Source organism: Phacochoerus africanus, chromosome 5 (assembly GCF_016906955.1).
Source record: "Phacochoerus africanus isolate WHEZ1 chromosome 5, ROS_Pafr_v1, whole genome shotgun sequence".
Taxonomy (NCBI): domain Eukaryota; kingdom Metazoa; phylum Chordata; class Mammalia; order Artiodactyla; family Suidae; genus Phacochoerus; species Phacochoerus africanus.
In genome coordinates this window covers 26,503,143-26,522,043 of record NC_062548.1, presented here as the reverse complement: position 1 = coordinate 26,522,043, position 18,901 = coordinate 26,503,143, and the positions used below count along the sequence as shown (strand labels likewise).

The 18,901-nt window shown below is 48.3% G+C and overlaps 1 protein-coding gene across 1 annotated transcript; it reads right to left on the bottom strand.

Moving 5' to 3' along the window:
- Positions 1-2,137: 2,137 nt before the first annotated feature.
- NDUFAB1 (NADH:ubiquinone oxidoreductase subunit AB1) lies at positions 2,138-13,759 on the bottom strand. The gene is made up of 5 exons (XM_047780302.1): positions 13,534-13,759; positions 5,480-5,602; positions 4,561-4,648; positions 3,067-3,166; positions 2,138-2,300 (listed from the first exon to the last, which is right to left on the bottom strand). The coding sequence occupies exons 1-4, from the start codon at positions 13,699-13,701 to the stop codon at positions 3,075-3,077; spliced, it is 471 nt and encodes a 156-aa protein (XP_047636258.1). The 5' UTR covers positions 13,702-13,759; the 3' UTR covers positions 2,138-2,300; positions 3,067-3,074.
- Positions 13,760-18,901: the final 5,142 nt, after the last annotated feature.

Here is an 18,901-nt window from a genome sequence, read left to right as displayed (position 1 = left end):
GGTCCCAGGCAGCAACGGACACAGATGCATCTTTTGCACAATGTGTAGTTGCTGCACGAGTTAAAACAGCCGGAAGGACGTCTACCCCCGACGTTAAATTACGGTACGTTCCCATCAGAGGCGTCACATGCAGCCTGTCTGGTGCCTCTTGGGTCTCTAGTGGTCTAACTAAGTACTCTTTTTTTTTTTTCTTTTTGCTATTTCTTTGGGCCGCTCCCGCGGCATATGGAGGTTCCCAGGCTAGGGGTTGAATCGGAGCTGTAGCCACCGGCCTACGCCAGAGCCACAGCAACGTAGGATCCGAGCCGCGTCTGCAAACTACACCACAGCTCACGGCAACGCCGGATCGTTAACCCACTGAGCAAGGGCAGGGACCGAATCCGCAACCTCATGGTTCCTAGTCGGATTCGTTAACCACTGCGATATGACGGGAACTCCTAACTAAGCACTCTTAACTAGTTGTTGAATAAATGAATTTGTGGAAAAGAATGAGGTGGCTCTTTGTGCTCCAATTTGGCAGTTTTCCAGTACCTTGTTAAGTATTAAAAAGGTGCAGTGTAACAGGGAATGCTTCCTGCTCATGCAAAAGGCACTATGGCTGCCTGCTTTGTCTGTAGTAATCCTAGGGTGACAGAGAAGGGACTGGCCACACTGGGCCCCTCCAGGAAGGGGAGGCGGTTTGTGTGGACCCAACCCCAGACCTGAGTGCAGAATCTCGCTACCTCATCCCCCAGCCTTGGGATTCTCTGCTGGCTGTAGGTCACTCAGCCAGTCCCGCCACCGCTGCAATGCTCATTCCTACAAGACCTTGGTCTCGGGAGTTAGCTTTGTGGCTCAAGAGGTTAAGAACCCGACTAGGAACCATGAGGATGCGGGTTCGATCCCTGGCCTCGCTCAGTGGGTTAAGGATCCGGCGTTGCCATGAGCTGTGGTTGGATCCTGCGTGGCTGTGGTTGTGGTGTAGGCCAGCGGCTGCAGCTCCAATTCGACTCCTAGCTCAGGAACTTCCGCATGTCACAGGTACGGCCCTAAAAAAAAAAAAAGACCTTGATCTCCCTCCTACAACTAGATGTTTCTGTAAAAGCAGAGCAGTTATTTTGTGATTGGTCGCTCACATCTTGTCACAAGCTAGGCAGTTGCCTACATCTATGCCAAAGACCTAAAGCAGTGCTAGGAATACAATGTCAAAGTGACCTAGGAGGAAAGAGAACCTTCTATGACCCCAAATCACTAAATTCCATTAATTCCGAAAGAGATCCTTAGGACAGGGGTGGAAAGAACTAGTCCCACAAATGGTATCAGCTGATACATGGAATAATCAAACTGGTAGAGGCACAACGTTTTTGGAGGCCAAAAGTCCTTTTATCACTAATACGGTATTTCTCATACTGAAGGGGATGGGAGAGAAACTTATTTCAAGTACCCTGCTGTAAAGGTCTGGTTTGGGGGTACAGGGGACACACCCATGGCATGTGGAAGTTCTCAGGCTGGGGATCAAATGTGCATCACAAGGAGTTCCCGATGTAGGGCAGAGGAAACAGATCTGACTAGAATCTGACTAGTATCCATGAGGATGCGTGCGGGGTTGATCCCTGGCCTCGCTCAGTGGGTTAAAGATCAGGTGTTGCCGTGAGCTGTGGTGTAGGTGGCAGACGTGGCTTGGATCTGGTGTTGCTGTGGCTCTGGTGTAGGCCGGTGGCTACAGCTCCAATTTGACCCCTAGCCTGGGAATCTCCACATGCCATGGGTGTGGCCCTAAAAAGACACACAGAGAAAAGCCCCCCAAAAAACAAACCCACCAAACAATGTCAGTATTAAGAAAGCACTTTATAGGAGTTCTCATTGTGGTGCAGCAAAAACAAACCTGACTAGTATCCATGAGGATGCGGGTTCGGTCCCTGCCCTCGCTCAATGGATTGGGGATACAGTGCTGCTGTGAGCTGTGGTGTAGGTCACAGACATGGCTTGGATCCTGAGTTGCTGTGGCTGTGGTGTAGGCTGGCAGCTGCAGCTCTGTTTCGACCCCTAGCCTGGGAACCTCCATATGCTGTGGGTGTGGCCCTTAAGGAAAAAAAGTTTTTTAAAAAAAAGCACTTTGTAGACACATTTAAAGAACTGAAGACTAATAAAAAAAATGTTGGCTTTAATAGATTTATTTTCAAAGGGCAAAAACACTTAAGACAATTTAAATACAGTCTAAACAGAATTACTCTGTCCCAGGGAGCAGTGATGCAGAATGTGTTCTCACTTCCAGACACCTGCCAGCATCTTCTGAGTTTTCTTCAGTGAAGAAAAGGGGTCTGACAAGAGACAAAGGGCAGCTCAGTGCTTCTGTGTGGTGTCACTGACTCTTAAGTGATCATCTATGAGGTGCTCAGTCCAAGGTTACTCAAGTTAGAGACACGAATACAACGTTTTATTGAAGAGGTCTGCTCACTTCTACAGCCTGAAGAACAATAGCTAATAGCTACTAAGAGGCTTCTTTACATCGAGCATTAAGGCATTGATGGACTATGCAATTGGAGCTTCACCAAAGCCCTAGGAAGGTCCTATCCCCATCCCCGTCTTACACACGAGGAGACGGGGGCTCACAGACGCTAACTAAGCGGCCTGCTCGATGGCCAGGCTTACAGAAGGCAGCTGAGAATCAACTCGGGTCTTTCCCGTCCTCTAGGTCTTCCCCGCCTAACTAAGAGCCAGGCCATCCCTGCTTCTTAGACAGCAGGCCGGCCGGGCCCTGGGCGGGTAACCGAGGGAGGCAGAGGTCTCTGCTTCTGGGTTCCCTCACTCAGCCTTTGGTACAAGGCTGCTTTTACAAGGAGGGCTGACAGCCAAGAGAGTCCTGACCTGCAGTGAACTGCTGACCACGCCTCTGGAGAAGAAAGACAATCACGGGGGCTGGCACCCTTGGAGTGAGTGGCAGACAACCAGAGAGGGCCTGCATTTTATAACCGGTGACAATCCGTCAAGTTCTTTCATTTCTCCCATGTCTTCCCACATCTTCCTTTACCGAAGCACCCCAGAGAGATTCGGTCTACGGGAGACTCCCGTAATCACACTGTTTACCTGATACTTTATTCATAGACATCCTTCTTATCTGCAATGTAATCTACAATTTCTTGTGGGCACATTAACTTCTCCGCATCTATATCAGGAATTTCAAACCCTGGAAGTAAAATTTACAATAGTTAAGTGTAGAAAAAGAAAACCCTTTAAACTGAAAGCATCCAACATTTCGGCAACATGCACATCAAAAATTTCCAGCAACCCTCAACCCTCTTTAAGTTGCGAGCCAGTTATGTTTTAGACAATGTATTTTTTTAGAAATAGTTCACATAATAAAAATTTTCCCACTTAGTGCAAAATTCGGAGTTCCCGTCGTGGCTCAGTGGAAACAAGTCTAATATCCATGAGGACACAGGTTCGATCCCTGGCCTTGCTCAGTGGGTTAAGGATCTAGCGTTGCTGTGAGCTGTGGCGGAGGCCGGCAGCTACAGCTCCAATTTGACCCCCAGCCTGGAACCTCCATACGCCGTGGACATGGCCCTAAAGACAAAAAAGACCTAAGTAAATAAATAAATAAAGTGCAAAATTCACTGGTTTTTAGTATATTCACAAGACTGCAACTATCACCAGTATCTAATTCTAGAACATTGTCAACATCCCAAAAAGAAACCCTGTACACACCCTAAGCCTAACCGATACCGTCCCTGTCGTTAGCATAGTCTCTGAGGCACTGTAACTGAGTCCTGTTCTGCAGCAGGACAGAAGTTCCTTGGCTTCCATTCAGATAGTTCACCCCCTAAAAGAGCTGTGGAACCCATAAACCTGTCGTTTGCACAACTAACTGTCCATCCCAGATAAGGATAACTTGGAGCGTGTGTTAGAGGCACTGCAGGAAACACACACAACACACACACACAATCCCCCCTAATCTCAGCACACCCAGCACTCCTCCAGGCAGAAATGTAGGCTTAGCTCCCGGCTTGGGCAGGGCACACACACAAGGTGTCAGCTCTGCCCTTCACCTCGGAGCCCCACCTCAAGAATCCCAGTCCAAGTTCCCGGTGTGGCTCAGTGGTTAACGAATCTGACTAGGAACCATGAGGTTGCGGGTTCGATCCCTGGCCTTGCTCAGTGGGTTCAGGATCCGCCATTGCCATGAGGTGTGGTGTAGGCTGCAGACGCAGCTCGGATCCCGCGTTGCTGTGGCTGTGGTGTAGGCCGGCAGCTGTAGCTCTGATTTGACCCCTGCCTGGGAATCTCCATATGCCTTGGGAGCGGCCTCAGAAATGGCAAAAAGACAAAAAAAAAAGAATCCCAGTCCCACACTCCCCCAAGGCCTTCTCCAGTCCCTCTGCTGGACCTGCAGTCAATGCCTTCCCTGTACGCGCACCAGCCCTAACATTTACGTCCCCTGCTGGTGAGCAGGTGTGGATGGAGGGGGGGATGGGCACCACTCCTGCAGACCCCAATCCAGACCCCCAGCATCACTGCGCCCCGAATCCACCTAAATTGAGAACCCCAATATGCAGATCCAAGACAGCCTGGGTGTGTTACCAAATTCGTCCTCCATGGCCATGATAATCTCCACTTGGTCCAAACTGTCTAAGCCCAGGTCTTTCATAAAGTGGGAATTTACTGAGAGCTGTAAGAACAGAACACCAAACACAAAATTCAGTCCGTAGAGCACTTGCTTCTCAAGATAACTGGTACAATGTCACTTAATCATTATATAGGAGATTTTTAAAAAATACAAGCAGCCCATATTTTAAACATACAGAGCCAGAACATTATACATTTAACCAACACACATGTGGTGTGCTTTATATGTTACCTTATTCATCCTTATATAGAAAGCTAATAATGGATCAATTTACATATTTTATGAAGATCTTTGAGGACTATTTCTGAATGGCATCTGAGAACCTGGCTTCCGTTGTTGCCTGCTGACCACTAAGACGCCACACCTTAGAAGCAACATTCTGCTCAAGAATAGCACACCGTGGGAGGTCCCTTGTGGCTCAACGGGTTAAGGACCTGTCATTGCCACTGCAACAGCTTGGGTTGCTGTGGTGACACAGGTTCAATCCCTGGCCCGGGAATTTCCATATGCCGTGAGTGTGGCCAAGATAACTTAAAAAATAAAGTGGGGTTCTTGTATTAGTGGGAGTCTATGTATTTTAAAAAAAGCAGGGTGCACAACAATATTTACAGCCCACTATCACTTGTGTTTTTTAAAAAGGGTGGGAGATACAGATCACACAGTACATATGATATACATACATGTACACGTGTATATACGCCCTTCCATAAAGATATGCAAGAAGCTGGCCATTGGCAGCCGCCCCCAGAAGGGGAACTGGATGCCTGGGAGCTGGGCGACTTTGTACACAATGTCCTTGAAGGCACCTTGGATTCTGTACCACGAGATCAAACCCTCATTTTGAAGAGAAAACATTTAAACCGCATCGATTACCTTTTCGGGATCGATCTTGTCATAGAGTTTCAAGACGTAAAGGACACGGTCCTTGATCGCCTCTAATGTCAGAGGGGGCGCGTCACTATACTGGCGACACAGCTGTGTGACTCCGCCGGGAGCCTACAGAAAGGCAGGAGGGAAGCGTTACTGAGCCCAAAATGCCTTTGAACAAAGGCACTGGCGTCCAGATGTCACTCACAAAGCTTCCAGAGCTTTAGCAGACCCACTTTATCTGATTCTGTGTTAGGACACACTGAGGCCTCCTGCTAGGTGGCACCAGAAGCCCCAGCCGTCCCACAGCATAAATAAGGGCCTCTTTTCTCCCGGGAGCCAAGACGGGCCCCCTTCTCTCCTCCGTGCAGCCCTCAGGCTTTGGACATATGTCCCACTCAAACTGCCAGTAGAATCATCTAGGCTCTACAGAAGAGCCTGTGGCTTCTCATGGCATCTCGAGCAGCCACCGCTTTATAAGGCACTGCCACCTGTAAGACTCAATTCAAAAGAACCCAAGGTGGAGTTCCCGTCGTGGCACAGTGGTTAACGAATCCAACTAAGAACCAGGAGGTTGCAGGTTCGAACCCTGGCCTTACTCGGTGGGTTAAGGACCCGGCATTGCCGTGAGCTGTGCTGCAGGTCGCAGACGTGGCTCAGATCCCACGTGGCTGTGGCTCTGGTGCAGGCCGGTGGCTTCAGCTCCGACTGGACCCCTAGCCTGGGAACCTCCATATGCTGCAGGAGTGGCCCAAGAAAATGGCAAAAAGACAACAAAACAAAACACCCAAGGTGAACTGAGGCCAAGGCCACTCACACTGAGAACCACGTACTGGAGGGTCTGATCTGGCCCCGGCGGTACTTTCGCTGACTTTGGCCGGGACAGACGAAGCTGCTACCAACCCAGAGACGAGGATGAGGGAGTCCTCCAGTCATTACAGTCCAGTCTATTTCTCTTCTAAGGGGCTCGCCTCAGTGCCACCAAGTAGTCAAGAGCCATTCTGATCTTGGCCTCGATGGAGCGGTATTTCCAATCTGTTACCATGCCTGACTATCAACTGGGCCTGACCGGATTCCTTCCCCAAACATGGAAGGGGCTCCAAGGCACAGGTCAAGTGGACCTAAAGCTGTGGAAGGTATGGTGCACGGAGAGGAGAAAATGACACTTCAGCTCACTGCTATGGAAGTCCCGAATCTGAACTGGTTTACTCACCTTCTAAAGCTGATTTTCAGTCTGCAGTTTGGAGTTTTTAGGGCATTTCCCCATAGAAAGTCGGTTTGCTTATTGGGGTTCAGGTCTTTTGACAGACACAAAGGTCTATGAAAAATCATCATAAAAAACACTGCCAGGAGTTCCTGCTGGGGTGCAGTGGGTTAAGAATCTGGCCTTGTCTCCATGGTGGCACAGGTCTGATCCCTGGCCTGGGGAACGTCTGTATGTTGCAGGTGTGCCCTCCCCACCCCCAGCAAAAAAAACCACTGCCAAATGAACCAAATTGGTATATACCTCTGTTTTAGAGCCTTTTTTAAAAAATTTTTATTTTTTTAAAGGACCGCACCTGCAGCATATGGGAGTTCCCAGGCTGAGGGTTGAATTGGAGCTGCAGCTGCCGGCCTGTGCCACAGCCACAATCATGTAAGATCTGAGCTGCTTCTGTGACCTACACTGCAGCTCACGACAATGCTGGATCTTTAACCCACTGAGCGGGGCCAGGGACTGAACCTGCGTCCTCACTAGTTGGGTTCATTACCACTGAGGCACAACAGGAACTCCCCGTTTTAGAAATATTTATCTTGCCCAAAATAAAATAAACACATCAATAAATAACCAGGATTGAAAGCAGGTTTGATCAGCAAGCTAAAGGTATCAGAGGAAGAGTTTTATGAGTACTGTAAGAGTATGCCTAGGTACTCTCAGGGTCTTAGAGCACTTGTTCTTCTTTGTTTAAAGCTAGTCTCCCTTCCTTTCTGATTAGAGCAGAGGTTGCGGCCTTTGCTCTGGGAACATCACCAGGCCTACTTCTCAACAACAACCAGGAGAGGTTTCCAAGCCACAAATAAAACGGAAGCAGCAGAAAGGACTAATGAAAAAGAAGGAGAAGACATGAATCAATAGTGGTAATGACAGAAAAGGAATGAGGCGTGGAAGGCTCTGACAGAGGCCTTGTCTGTGTGCACAGCAAGAGGTGCCAGGAGGTGGAACAACACGGGGGTGGACGGTGGGGGGGAGACGTGCACAGAGCCCAAGAGAAAGGAAGAGTCTGGCCAGGGCGCGCTCGAACGCGGCTACCCAAGTGGCCCACTAGGTGTCAGCAACCCCCCGCCCCAGCAGCAGAGGCAAGTGCCTATGGGCACCAGGTGGGTACCTTGTCATGAACTAAGATTAAAGGGGGCTCCACCTGGAGACCACAGGACAGTCTGGCTGGAGCGTGCTCAGCAAGAGGCACGAAGGTGCAGCAGGAGAGAACTCAGGCTCTGTAATGAGAAAGTAGCCTGGCATTAGCTCTTTCTTAGTAGCTGTTTGGCCTTGGGCAAGTTATTGAACCTAGCTATGCCCCCAGGTTCCTTATCTGTAAAATGGGCATAAACAACAGGACTGTTGCGGGGCATCAATGAGTTATGTAAAGGGCTTAGAACACTGCCTGGCACATACCCTGTAAGTGCTACTTGGGGCTCGCTGGTAGGATCAGGATGACAATGACCTGCCGGTTTGAGAGCCGCAGTAGTGTAGCCCCAAAGCGCTTGATCTGATACCTTCCTTCTCCTGCCCACTCCCCGCCCAGCCCCTTCGTGGTCTCTTTTTTGACTTCTCACGATGGCAGGCTGGAGTTCTTCCCTGAGCGCTTTAGATGTATCGTCTCCTTTAGGATGAGCGATAACCCATTTCACCGATGCAGAAACTGAGCCAGAAGGTATCTCGCCCCAGGTGTCCAAGAATGGCCTCCTGGAGGGTCTAACTGCCCCCTTCCTGCTGGAGCTCAGCCATTAAAAAAAAAAAAAAAAAAAAAAAAGAGTAGAAATGAATCCAACTAGTATCCATGAGGATGCAGCTTTGATTCCTGCCCTCGATCAGTGGGTTGGGGACCCAGCATTGCTATGGCTGGGGCTGTGGCATAGGCTGGCAGCTGTAGCTCCTACGGGACCTCTAGCCTGGGAACGTCCATATGCTACGGGTGTTTCCCAAAAAGCAAAAAAAAAAAAAAAAAGAAAGAAAAGAAAAAAGAAAAGGAAGGAAGGAGAAAGAGAGAGAGAGAGGAAGGAAGGAAAGAAGGAAGGAAGGAGAAAAAGAAAAAGGGGGATACAGATACTCCTAAAAGTACCCCCAAAAGCCAGCAAAGTTTCTGGTATGAATTGTTCTTCCCCAAGATCTACTTAGTGGGAGCTGCCATCGTGGCTCAGCAGAAATGAATCGACTAGCATCCATGAGGATGTAGGTTCGATCCCTGGCCTCTTTCAGGGGGTTGGGGATATGGTGTGGCCATGAGCCATGGTGTAGGGCACAGATGCAGCTCGGATCTGTCGTTGCTGTGGCTGTGTTGTAGGCTGGCAGCTATAGTTCTGATGAGACCCCTATCCTGGGAAGCTCCATATGCCACGGGTGCGGCCCTAAAAAGACAAAAACAAAACAAAACAAAAAAAACCCTATACTTAGCAATTATATGAGACATAAGTCACCTACCACAGACATCACAGAAGGCACTGTTTTCGGGAAAAAGATGATTACCCCCGGGAGTAGTAAAAATAAGTCCAACTAGGTTCCATTAACATCCCTCTTACCTCCAATGGGGTCCGTTTCTGACTAAGGCAAACTCAGAGGAACCCAGACGGCTTTAAAGGCCATCTCTGCAAACTGCCCCCTGGACAGTTCTACCCCACAGGTGGCACACACATCTCGATCTCACTTTGGAAATAAATCCCTTATCTGTCTCCAGAACACCTGCTTACAGACCTCTATTCCTTTTCCGCTACCTGGGGCTCTAGCCAGAAACCTTAGAGCCCAACTCTACTCTTCCCGTTTCCTCCCCACTGTGCTTACTGGGCCACGCAGCCTGGCTAACTGGGTGGAACAGTATCCAGTATTTCTCCAACAAATCTCATTTAATCTGCATTCCCTGTGACTCGGACAGAGAGCAGCCACACTCCTCCGTGGGGCACACAGCCCCCTGCACAACATACCCATCCCCCCACTTCGACTCGGGTCTCTCCCTTCGGCAGGTGCGCCGAGGGTCAACCCTAAGGAAGTGCCGGGCCCTTCCTGGACCCTGCACATGCCACTGCATCCTGCCCTGACTGCCTGAGAAACCGCCGCCCTCGAGACCATGTTCCCCGTGGGTCTGAATTAAGCTCCTGCTTCCCTGCACTCCGCACACACCTGTTCTCATACGAGGCAATGTCTTGCCTTTATCTACTGCAGGCCTGTCTCAGCAGCCTTACGTTTACCTTACATGCTGGAACCACTACTCTCGGAGAAGCTTATGGTCTAACAGGAAAGATCAATCCAAACAGATCACTTCAGTTTTGGGGTTTTTTTTTGTCTTTTTGCATTTTCTAGGGCAGCTCCCACAGCATATGGAGGTTCCCAGGCTAGGGGTCTAATTGGAGCTGAAGCCGACAGCCTACACCACAGCCACAGCATCGCGGGATCCAAGCCGAATCTGCGACCCACACCACAGCTCTCGGCAATGCCGGATCCTTGACCCACTGAGCGAGGCCAGGGATCAAACCCGCAACCTTATGGTTCCTAGTCGAATTCGTGAACCACTGAGCCACGATGGGAACTCCAGATGATTTCAGTTTTAATAAAAATGTGGCAAGAACCACGGCAGGTATTTCTTTGTAGGTTGCTTCAGTAACAAAAAGTTGTCGTTCAGTTCTTAAAAGGCAGGGAAGATAGAGATATCAGACTTGCGACTGGCCAGGAAAAGAATGGGGACTGATTTTCAAGGAGAGAAGGATAGGCCAAGAAAAGGAAACGAGGTATGAAACTGTAGGGTGTCTGTGTGGGAAGAAATTAGTTCATGTTTGGAGTTCCCACTGGGGTTCAGTGGGTTAAGGACCTGATGCTGCTTCCATGAGGATGCGGGTTCGATCCCCAGTGTAGCCAAAAGCTGCAGTGTAGGTGGCAGGTGTGGCTCAGATCCAGTGTTGCTGTGGCTGTAGGGCAGGCCTGCAGCTGCAGCTCCAACCTCACCCCTGGCCTGGGAATGTCTATAGGCTGCAGGTGTGGCCATGGAAAGAAAAAAAAAACTTAGTTCCAGTGCTGGAGATTGAAGGGCAAGGGGGTACACTGGCGTGGGCGCTGAGGCTGAAGAGGCAGGGCCCTGGGCCGCAGAGTCTCGGGTAAGTCAAAACAGGTTTGTCTTGCTGGGGAATGAATGACATAGACAGACCACTGCCCCAAGTCCATCACCTTCAGGCGAGTTGGGCTGGTTCCAGCACCAGGAACAGCTGAACTTGCCCTGCATAACTGCTTTGCCCTCATCTGGGAACTGTGCCCCACGGGATTCTTTGGAAATCCTCCATGCTATGGCTGCCAGTTTAGATTCTGGGCTATCTGGGTCGAGTGAAAGACTTCGAAGCTCCATTTCAGGTCACTACCCTTGTGCTTCATACCTTCTATTTTATATTGCTATATTTTCATACCCAGGAAAGCTGCCTTAGCTCCATTTTTGAGGGGAAATAGTAAGTACACAAATGAACAACTAGTTGTTGCGGCATCAGCATAGTGGATGGTACTGATGGAATGGAACAGGTGGAATGAGTGAAGGTTCCGATGAGATGAAAGAGGGCTGGAGGGGGAGATGTGGCCTGCAGGCAACAGCGGAAACCAAGAGAGTGAAGAGACAGGCCAGGGAGAGTGTGTGGTAAGAGACCTCTGGACCTTACCAACATTTAAAGATTTGGTAGAGGAAGTTCCCAGCAAGGCAGAAGAGACGAACCAAGAGAAAATTGTGTCATAACAGCCTAGGGAAGACAGAGCCGCAGGGAATAAGCTGGCAAGGTTAACATATAGCTGCCCCGTGTCCAATGAGGATATGAACTGATGTCTTTCTTTTGTATCCGTCTCTGTATCCCTCAAGAGCTATCATGAGGCCGGGCACACAGTCCAGCAGTATTTTTGAATGAACAAGTATTTACTCTCTGCTTCAGTCCACAAAGGGTATAGAGTGGCCAAATGAGAGCAGCAGTCAAAACCACTCAGTAAATATAAAGAAAATGGTTCCTCCGCTGTAAATGTAAACCTGTCAGAGGCAGGGGAACATCTCTGTGCACCCTGCAACTCAAGGCATGGTCCAAGGACCAGCAACAGATCTTCTGGAAGCCCACTGGAAACAAAGGCTCTCAGGCCCCTTTCCAGAATCAATCTAGCTAGCTAGTTAGCTAATTTTTTTTGCTTTTTAGGGCCACACCTGTGGCATATGGAGGTTCCCAGGCTAAGGGTCTAATCCGAGCTACAGCTGCCGGCCTACACCACAGCCACAACAGTGCAGGATCCAAGCCGCGGTCTGCAACCTACACCACAGCTCTCGGCAACACCAGATCCTTGACCCACTGAGCAAGGCCAGGGATCGAACCTGCAACCTCGTGGTTCCTGGTCGGATTCGTTGCCATTGTGCCGTGACGGGAACTCCCAGAATCTATATTTTTAACACAGGGGATCTGTATGTACAATCAAATCTGAGTATCAATGCTCTAAGAACAAGGAATATCACTTTGCCTCTCAGCCTAACACTGAACTCAGTCTTAGGAACAAAACAGCAATCACACATACTGCTCTTTTAACTCCTAACTTCAAGGTGACACTTTTAACCTTCTGATTCATCAATAGGACAGTGCCTTCTGAATGAACCCATTACACTGTCAGTAAATCTTGATACTGGATATACAGTGGAATCAATGGCAACTTTTAGAAACACACGATCGAACTCCACGTGGAGAGACTTCTCAACTTGACCTTGGGAGACTATCCTATCATATGAAAATAGTTTTCATTTTTTTGTTTGTTTTTTTTGGGGGCCGCACCTGCGGCACATGGAGGTTCCCGGCTAGGGGTCTAATTGGAGCTGCAGCTGCCAAGCCTACACCACAGCCACAGCAATATGGGATGTGAGCCATGTCTGCAACCTACACCACCACTCACAGCAACGCTGGATCCTTAACCCACTGGGTGGTCCAGGGACTGAACTCTCATGGATACCAGTCAGGTCTGTTAACTGATGAATCACTCCAGGAACTCTTGGCAATAGTTTTTAATCCTGATGTACTTCAGAATCACCTGGGAGAACTTAAAACAGCAAACATGTCAGGGTCTCATCCCAGAGGAGTAAATCGGATGGGAGAGAAGGGGAGCCCACAAGGGATATTTTTCTTTCTTGTTTAGACTACCCAGCTGATATGAATGTGCAGATAAATCTCTGACCTAAGGAGAGTTGCAGCCTCAAAAAGGTTTCATGGGGGGAAAAAAAAAACAATGTTAGCTACTACTTGTTTCCTATCTTATCTCCAAGAGATCCAGAAACAGGAAAAAGGTGCTACAGGGAGAAATCCGGGGAGAGAACTGCTGAGGAGAAGGCTGAAGGCCAGCGTGGGTTCCTCTTTGTACACTATCATTAGTTTTTCTCTAAAAAGCTATCATCATCATCCCTATGACCAACAGCGCCCAGTATTTTGAGAGTTTACCAAGTCCTGCACTAGACCTCATTCAAACCTCGTTGAAACCCCACAAGGTAGACACGAGTATCTCAACTTTACGGTTCAGACTGAGGCTAAGTGACGTTAGCAAACTTGCCCAAAATCACGGTCAGTGGCAGCCAGCATTCGAATCCAGGGACGCTTGACTGGAAACGTCTGTGCTCTTGCTAAAAATCGCCAGGTCACCCGGGTCTCAGCATGGGTCCACCAAGCACCGTTATGCGGTGGCACGGAGAGCGAGCAGTGTCCCCCGCTCACCCCCGCCCACAGGAGCCGCGTCCCCGCTGCCTGGCCTCTTCCCCCCCCCCCGACCCTCAGCGGGCCCCATGCCTGACCCCTGCAAAGCCCCAACAGTCACCGCAACTCACCTGCGCGAGCACCAAGGCCGGCTGCAGGGCCCCAGGCCTCTCCTGGGCTCCCGTGGGGAACAGGGTAGTGCTGAGCGGCCGAGCTGCGACCACCGTGGGAATCCTGGGCAGAGGTGCAAAGGCCGCGGGCAGGCGGCGGACACAGGCACAGAGGACACGGGCCGCCATGGCTACACCGACCCAGGATACACTGCGCCGCGCCCTCTAGTCCAGTATGGTCTCGCGCTCTGCGTAGGCGACGCACAGAGCGGCGCTGGCGGCAGCCGCCGGCGCTGGCGGCCCCTGGCGGCTCCTGACGGCATTGCGTCCTCAGGGCGGCGTTCCAGCTATCCGCGGCCGGAGGCAATGGCCAAGAGCTAAAGCGCCAGAGCTAAAGCGGCTGTAGGTCTTGTTTCCCTAAACACTAATCACTGAGACAAGAAAGGCACTTTTATTTAGCCTCTGAAAGTTGTGAAATACATTTAAAGTTTTGATGCCGCGATTCTACCATAGGCATTAAAATTATTTAATAGGTCAAAACTCAGTACAAAGAATGTGAAACTATGAGTTGACAAATAAGTAGGAGAAAGTTCAAGCATGCTAATTCCCTCATATTTCTCAGCAGGGAAATCGAAACCTAGAGAACAGTGGCTCCAAACTCTGAATATTGTCTGGGTGAACAATCCAACCGTGCCTTCAGTTTTTTGGGTTTTTTTTCTGCCTACCCCGGGGCATATGATGTTCCCAGGCTAGGGATCAGATCCCAGCCAAGTTGCGACCTAAGATCCTTAAACCACTGCGTAGGGCGGAGATAGAATCTGCTGTCCCAGCGCTCCCAAGATGCTGCTGATGCCTCTGGGCCACAGCGGAAACGCCAATGCCTTCGGTTTCATTTCAGTTTCTTTCTACTTTTGCTAAATTCAAGTAAAATAAACTGTAGTGCCTTTAATTTAAAATAGAATACATACAGCAGAAATTATCACATTGTCAATCAACTATACTTCAATAAGGGGGAGAAGGGAGTGGGATGGACTGGGAGTTTGGTGTTAATAGATGCAAACTCTTGCATTTGGAGTGGCTAAGCAATGAGCTCCTGCTGTATAGCACAGGGAACTGTATCTAGTCACTTGTGACGGATCATGATAGAGGATAATGTGAGAAAAAGAAACTATATAAATGACTGGGTCACTTTGCTGGGCAGTAGAAATTGACAGAACACTTAATCAATTTTAATGGACAAAATTAAAACCTTTTTAAAAAATTTTTTTTATTACTCAAATGAATTTATCACATCTGTAGTTGTATAATGATCATAATCTGATTTCACAGGATTTCCATCCCACAGCCCAAGCAGATCACCCTAAAATCTTAAAAAAATTAAAAAACTATACTTCAATAAAACTTAAAAACAAAAAAATAGACTACATACTATGATCCCACTATTGTAATTTCTGTGTTCATTAAAATATCAAAAATCTTGGAGTTCCCACTGTGGCACAAAGGGATCAGCAGTGAGTCTGCAAGTGCTGGGAAGCAAGTTTCATCCCAGGCCTGGCAAAGTGGGTTAAGGATCCAGTTTTGCCACAGCTGTGGATGTAGGTTGCAACTGCGACTCAGATCTGATCCCCAGTCTGGGAGCTCCATATGCTTCAGGGCGGACAAAAAAATCCAAGAATCTGCTATGTGCTAGTTGTTGAGACTATACCTACCAGCACGCCAGGCTGACAGTCTGTTTTCAGAGTTTACATTCTAATGCAAAGGATATACAATAAAGAAACAAACAAAAAAATACAGCTTCTCCAAGAAAAATCCTCCAGGAAATAGTGATGAATACAAGGAAGAACAATAAGGCCGGGAAGGGGATAGTGAGGGCTACAGGAGGGCTGTTATTTTAGACAGGGTGGTCCCTGAAGGCCTCTCTTTGGAAGGGATATTTAAGCCAAGACTTCAAAACCCTCAGGAATGAACCCGCTGCTGGCGATGTCAGTTTCTATGGCTGTGCTGGTAGTGGATCCTTGGCTTCTCCTGCATCCTGATTTCATTGTCACTACTTTGTTGCTTATTAAGCTATTGCAGAGCAAGTCTATCACCTCTTTGGAGTGGTCAGTGAATAAATGGCCAAGCTTCTCCTTGAGTAGCAGCTTTCCATGTCTGCAGAAAACTTAATGGCACTAAAAATCCGATTGGAGTCCTAGGATTAGGGTATACAATCTGCTTGAGTCACCTGTGACACAGCTCTGTGGCAGACCTGTGATGGTCTCAGCAGAGAGCTTGAGAGCCTACTAAGTCCATATGTAGAACCCTCTCTTCCCATAACCTCTCTGTATTTCTGGGTTAGATTTGATTCCTTTGGTCAAACATCATAAAGCACTTAACTAAAGGATGTATTTTGGGAAAGTTACTTTTCCCTTCAGCAAACACAGAAAGAGAAAATGTCAGCCTATGTGGGCTACAGGGTCAAGGGTTGACTGTTAAGGCTAAGAGTGAGTCCTTAGCAGCAGGGGCAGATTTAACGGTAGTGGTGCTTTTCAGTGGCACACCCAACAAAGATGGATATGCATACACCTTGCCAGCTTTCAGAACATGTCTGCACATTGGCCCAGAGGCTCATCCCTCCTTCCATCCAGCACATTTGCACAATGGCTGCATCCCCGCTGGTCCCCCAGGAGCTTGTACCACCAGTTCTCTCTCCTCCCCTATGTCTTCAACTTCAGTTTTTCTTCTGGATCTTATCCTGCAGCCCATAAACATGGCAAAGTTCTTTCTAGTCTAAAAACAAGGCCAGGAGTTCTCATCGTGGCTCAGCAGAAACAAATCTGGCTAGTAGCCATGAAGATGCAGGTTCCATCGCGGGCCTTGCTCAGTGGGTTAAAGATCCAGTGTTGCCGTGAGCTGTGGGGTAGGTCACAGATGTGGCTCGGATCTGGTGTTGCTGTGGCTGTGGTGTAGGCCAGTGGTTACAGATCCAATTCGACCCCTGTCCTGGAAACCTCTACATGCCTCAGGTGCAGCCCTTAAAAACAAACAAACAAACAAACAAACAAAAAAAAGCAAACCAAGGCTAGAGGCCTCCTCCAGCAACCATTTATTTATTTATCTTTTTTTTTTTTTTTTTAAGGGCCATACCCATGGCATATGGAAGTTTCCAGGCTAGGGGTTAGCCAGATCCTTGATCCACTGATCAAGGCCAGGGATCAAACTGGCATCCTCATAGATACTAGATGCGTTCGTAACTGCTGAGCCATAATGGGAACGCCTCACCACTACATTTTAAATTGTTCAAGGCGTTCCCATCGTGGCTCAGAGGTTAACGAGCCCGACTAGTATCCATGAGGACTCAGTTTCGATCTCTGGACTCGATTAGTGGGTTAAGGATCTGATGTTGCCATGAGCTGTGGTGTAGGTGCCAGGTGCGGCTCGGATCCTGTGTTGCTGTGGCCTGCGGCTATAGCTCTGATTGGACCCCTAGCCTGGGAAGCTCCATATGCCATGGTATGGCCCTAAAAAGACAAATAAATAAATAAATAGTTCAAGTAAAACAGATACAACCTCTGGCCATTCCTTTTCTGCTTTCTTCATGGGTCTATTTCCTCTGCTCATCATTTAAACATTGGTTCCCAGAGCTCTGTCCTTAACCCATTCTTGATTTTAAACATACAAGTTTTCAGAATTGATTTACTCCAGAGGTTTTCACTGTCACCTGCATCCAGCCTGGCACTGTTTTTTTTGTTTTGTTTTCAGGGCTGCACCCATGGCATATGGAGGTTCCCAGGCTAGGAGGTCTAATTGGAGCTGTAGCTGCAGGCCTACACCACAGCTCACAGCAACACAGGATCCTTATCCCACTGAGCAAGGCCAGGGATTGAACTTGCATCCTCGTGGATTATAGTTGGGTTTGTTAGCTGCTGAGCCTTGACAGGAACTCTGAGAAATGCAGAAGCTAGAAGGTCCTGCTGTGGCTCAGCGGTTAACGAACTCGACTAGTATCCATGAGAATACAGTTTCGATCCTGGCCTTGCTCACTGGGTTAAGGGTCCTGCGTTGCTGTGAGCTGTAGTGTAGGTTGAAGACTTGGCAAGGATCCTGCATTGCTGTGGTATAGGCCAGCAATTGCAGCTCCAATTCTCAGGTGCAGCCCTAAAAAGACAAAAAAAAAGAAGAAAAAAAAAGACAAAATAAAAAAATTAAATGAATGAATAAAATTAGTAACTTGTACACTTCTGAAGGGAAGGGGCCTCAGAGCAATTATTTTCACACCTACTATGTCAAGTGTTTGTTCTACTGTTACTGACTTTACTCAGTTTTCTTAAGTCTTAAAATCAAGATAACGTGTGTTTCTCGGGGTTCCTGAATACATTAAATCTTTGTGAAAATCCCTGTATTATCTATGACGTGTAAGCAAAGCATTCATTTGAGGTTGGAGACAAAATATTAGTACAGGAGAGATACTACAGTAATATCATAAAATGGCACCTTTTTTTATAAAAAGGCATCTTTTTTTTTTTTTTTTTGTAATGGCCACATCTGTGGCAAATAGAAGTTCCCAGGCTAGGGGCTAAATTGGTGCTGCAGCTGCTGGCCTATGCCACAGCCACAGCCACACCAGATCCAAACCACATCTGTGACCTAGGCTGCAGCATGCAGCAATGCCAGTTCCTTAAGTCACTGAGGCCAGGGATTGATCCCGAATCCTTACAGAACTATGTCAGGTCCTTAAGGTGCTGAGCCACAACGGGAACTCCTAGTAAGTTACTTTTAAAAGAGATTAGAGTGGAGTTCCTTCGGGGCTCAGTGGTTAATGAATCCGACTAGGAACCATGAGGTTGCGGGTTCGATCCCTGGCCTTGCTCAGTGGGTTAAGGATCCGGCGTTGCCGAGAGCTGTGGTGTAGGTCACAGACGCAGCTCGGATCTGGTGTTGCTGTGGCTCTGGTGCAGACCGGCAGCAACAGCTCCGATTCCACCCCTAGCCTGGGAACCTCCATATGCCACGGGAAAGGTCCAAGAAAAGGCAAAAAGACAAAATAAATAAATAAATAAATAAATAAATAAGACCAGAGCATTAGTTACCTTATACATAGATCATGAATACATATCCTCAATATACTCAAGAAAGGCAATTAAGTTCTTGTAGACTAAAATTTCCAATAATACCGCCAGATTAGGACTTTAAAACTTGTGGCCTCTCAAACCACTTAGATGGTGAAGATGATGGACCCAGCACAGTCGTGCTGTTGACTCAAAGTGACCCTAGTGATAATGCAGGCACTGGTGCCAAGGATGCTCCTGAGAAGGGAAAGAACAACGACGGCATTTCTAAATTAGCATTTTTAATAGGTTTTTTTTTTGTCGTCTTTTTGTCCTTTTAGGGCTGCACCCGTGGCATTGGA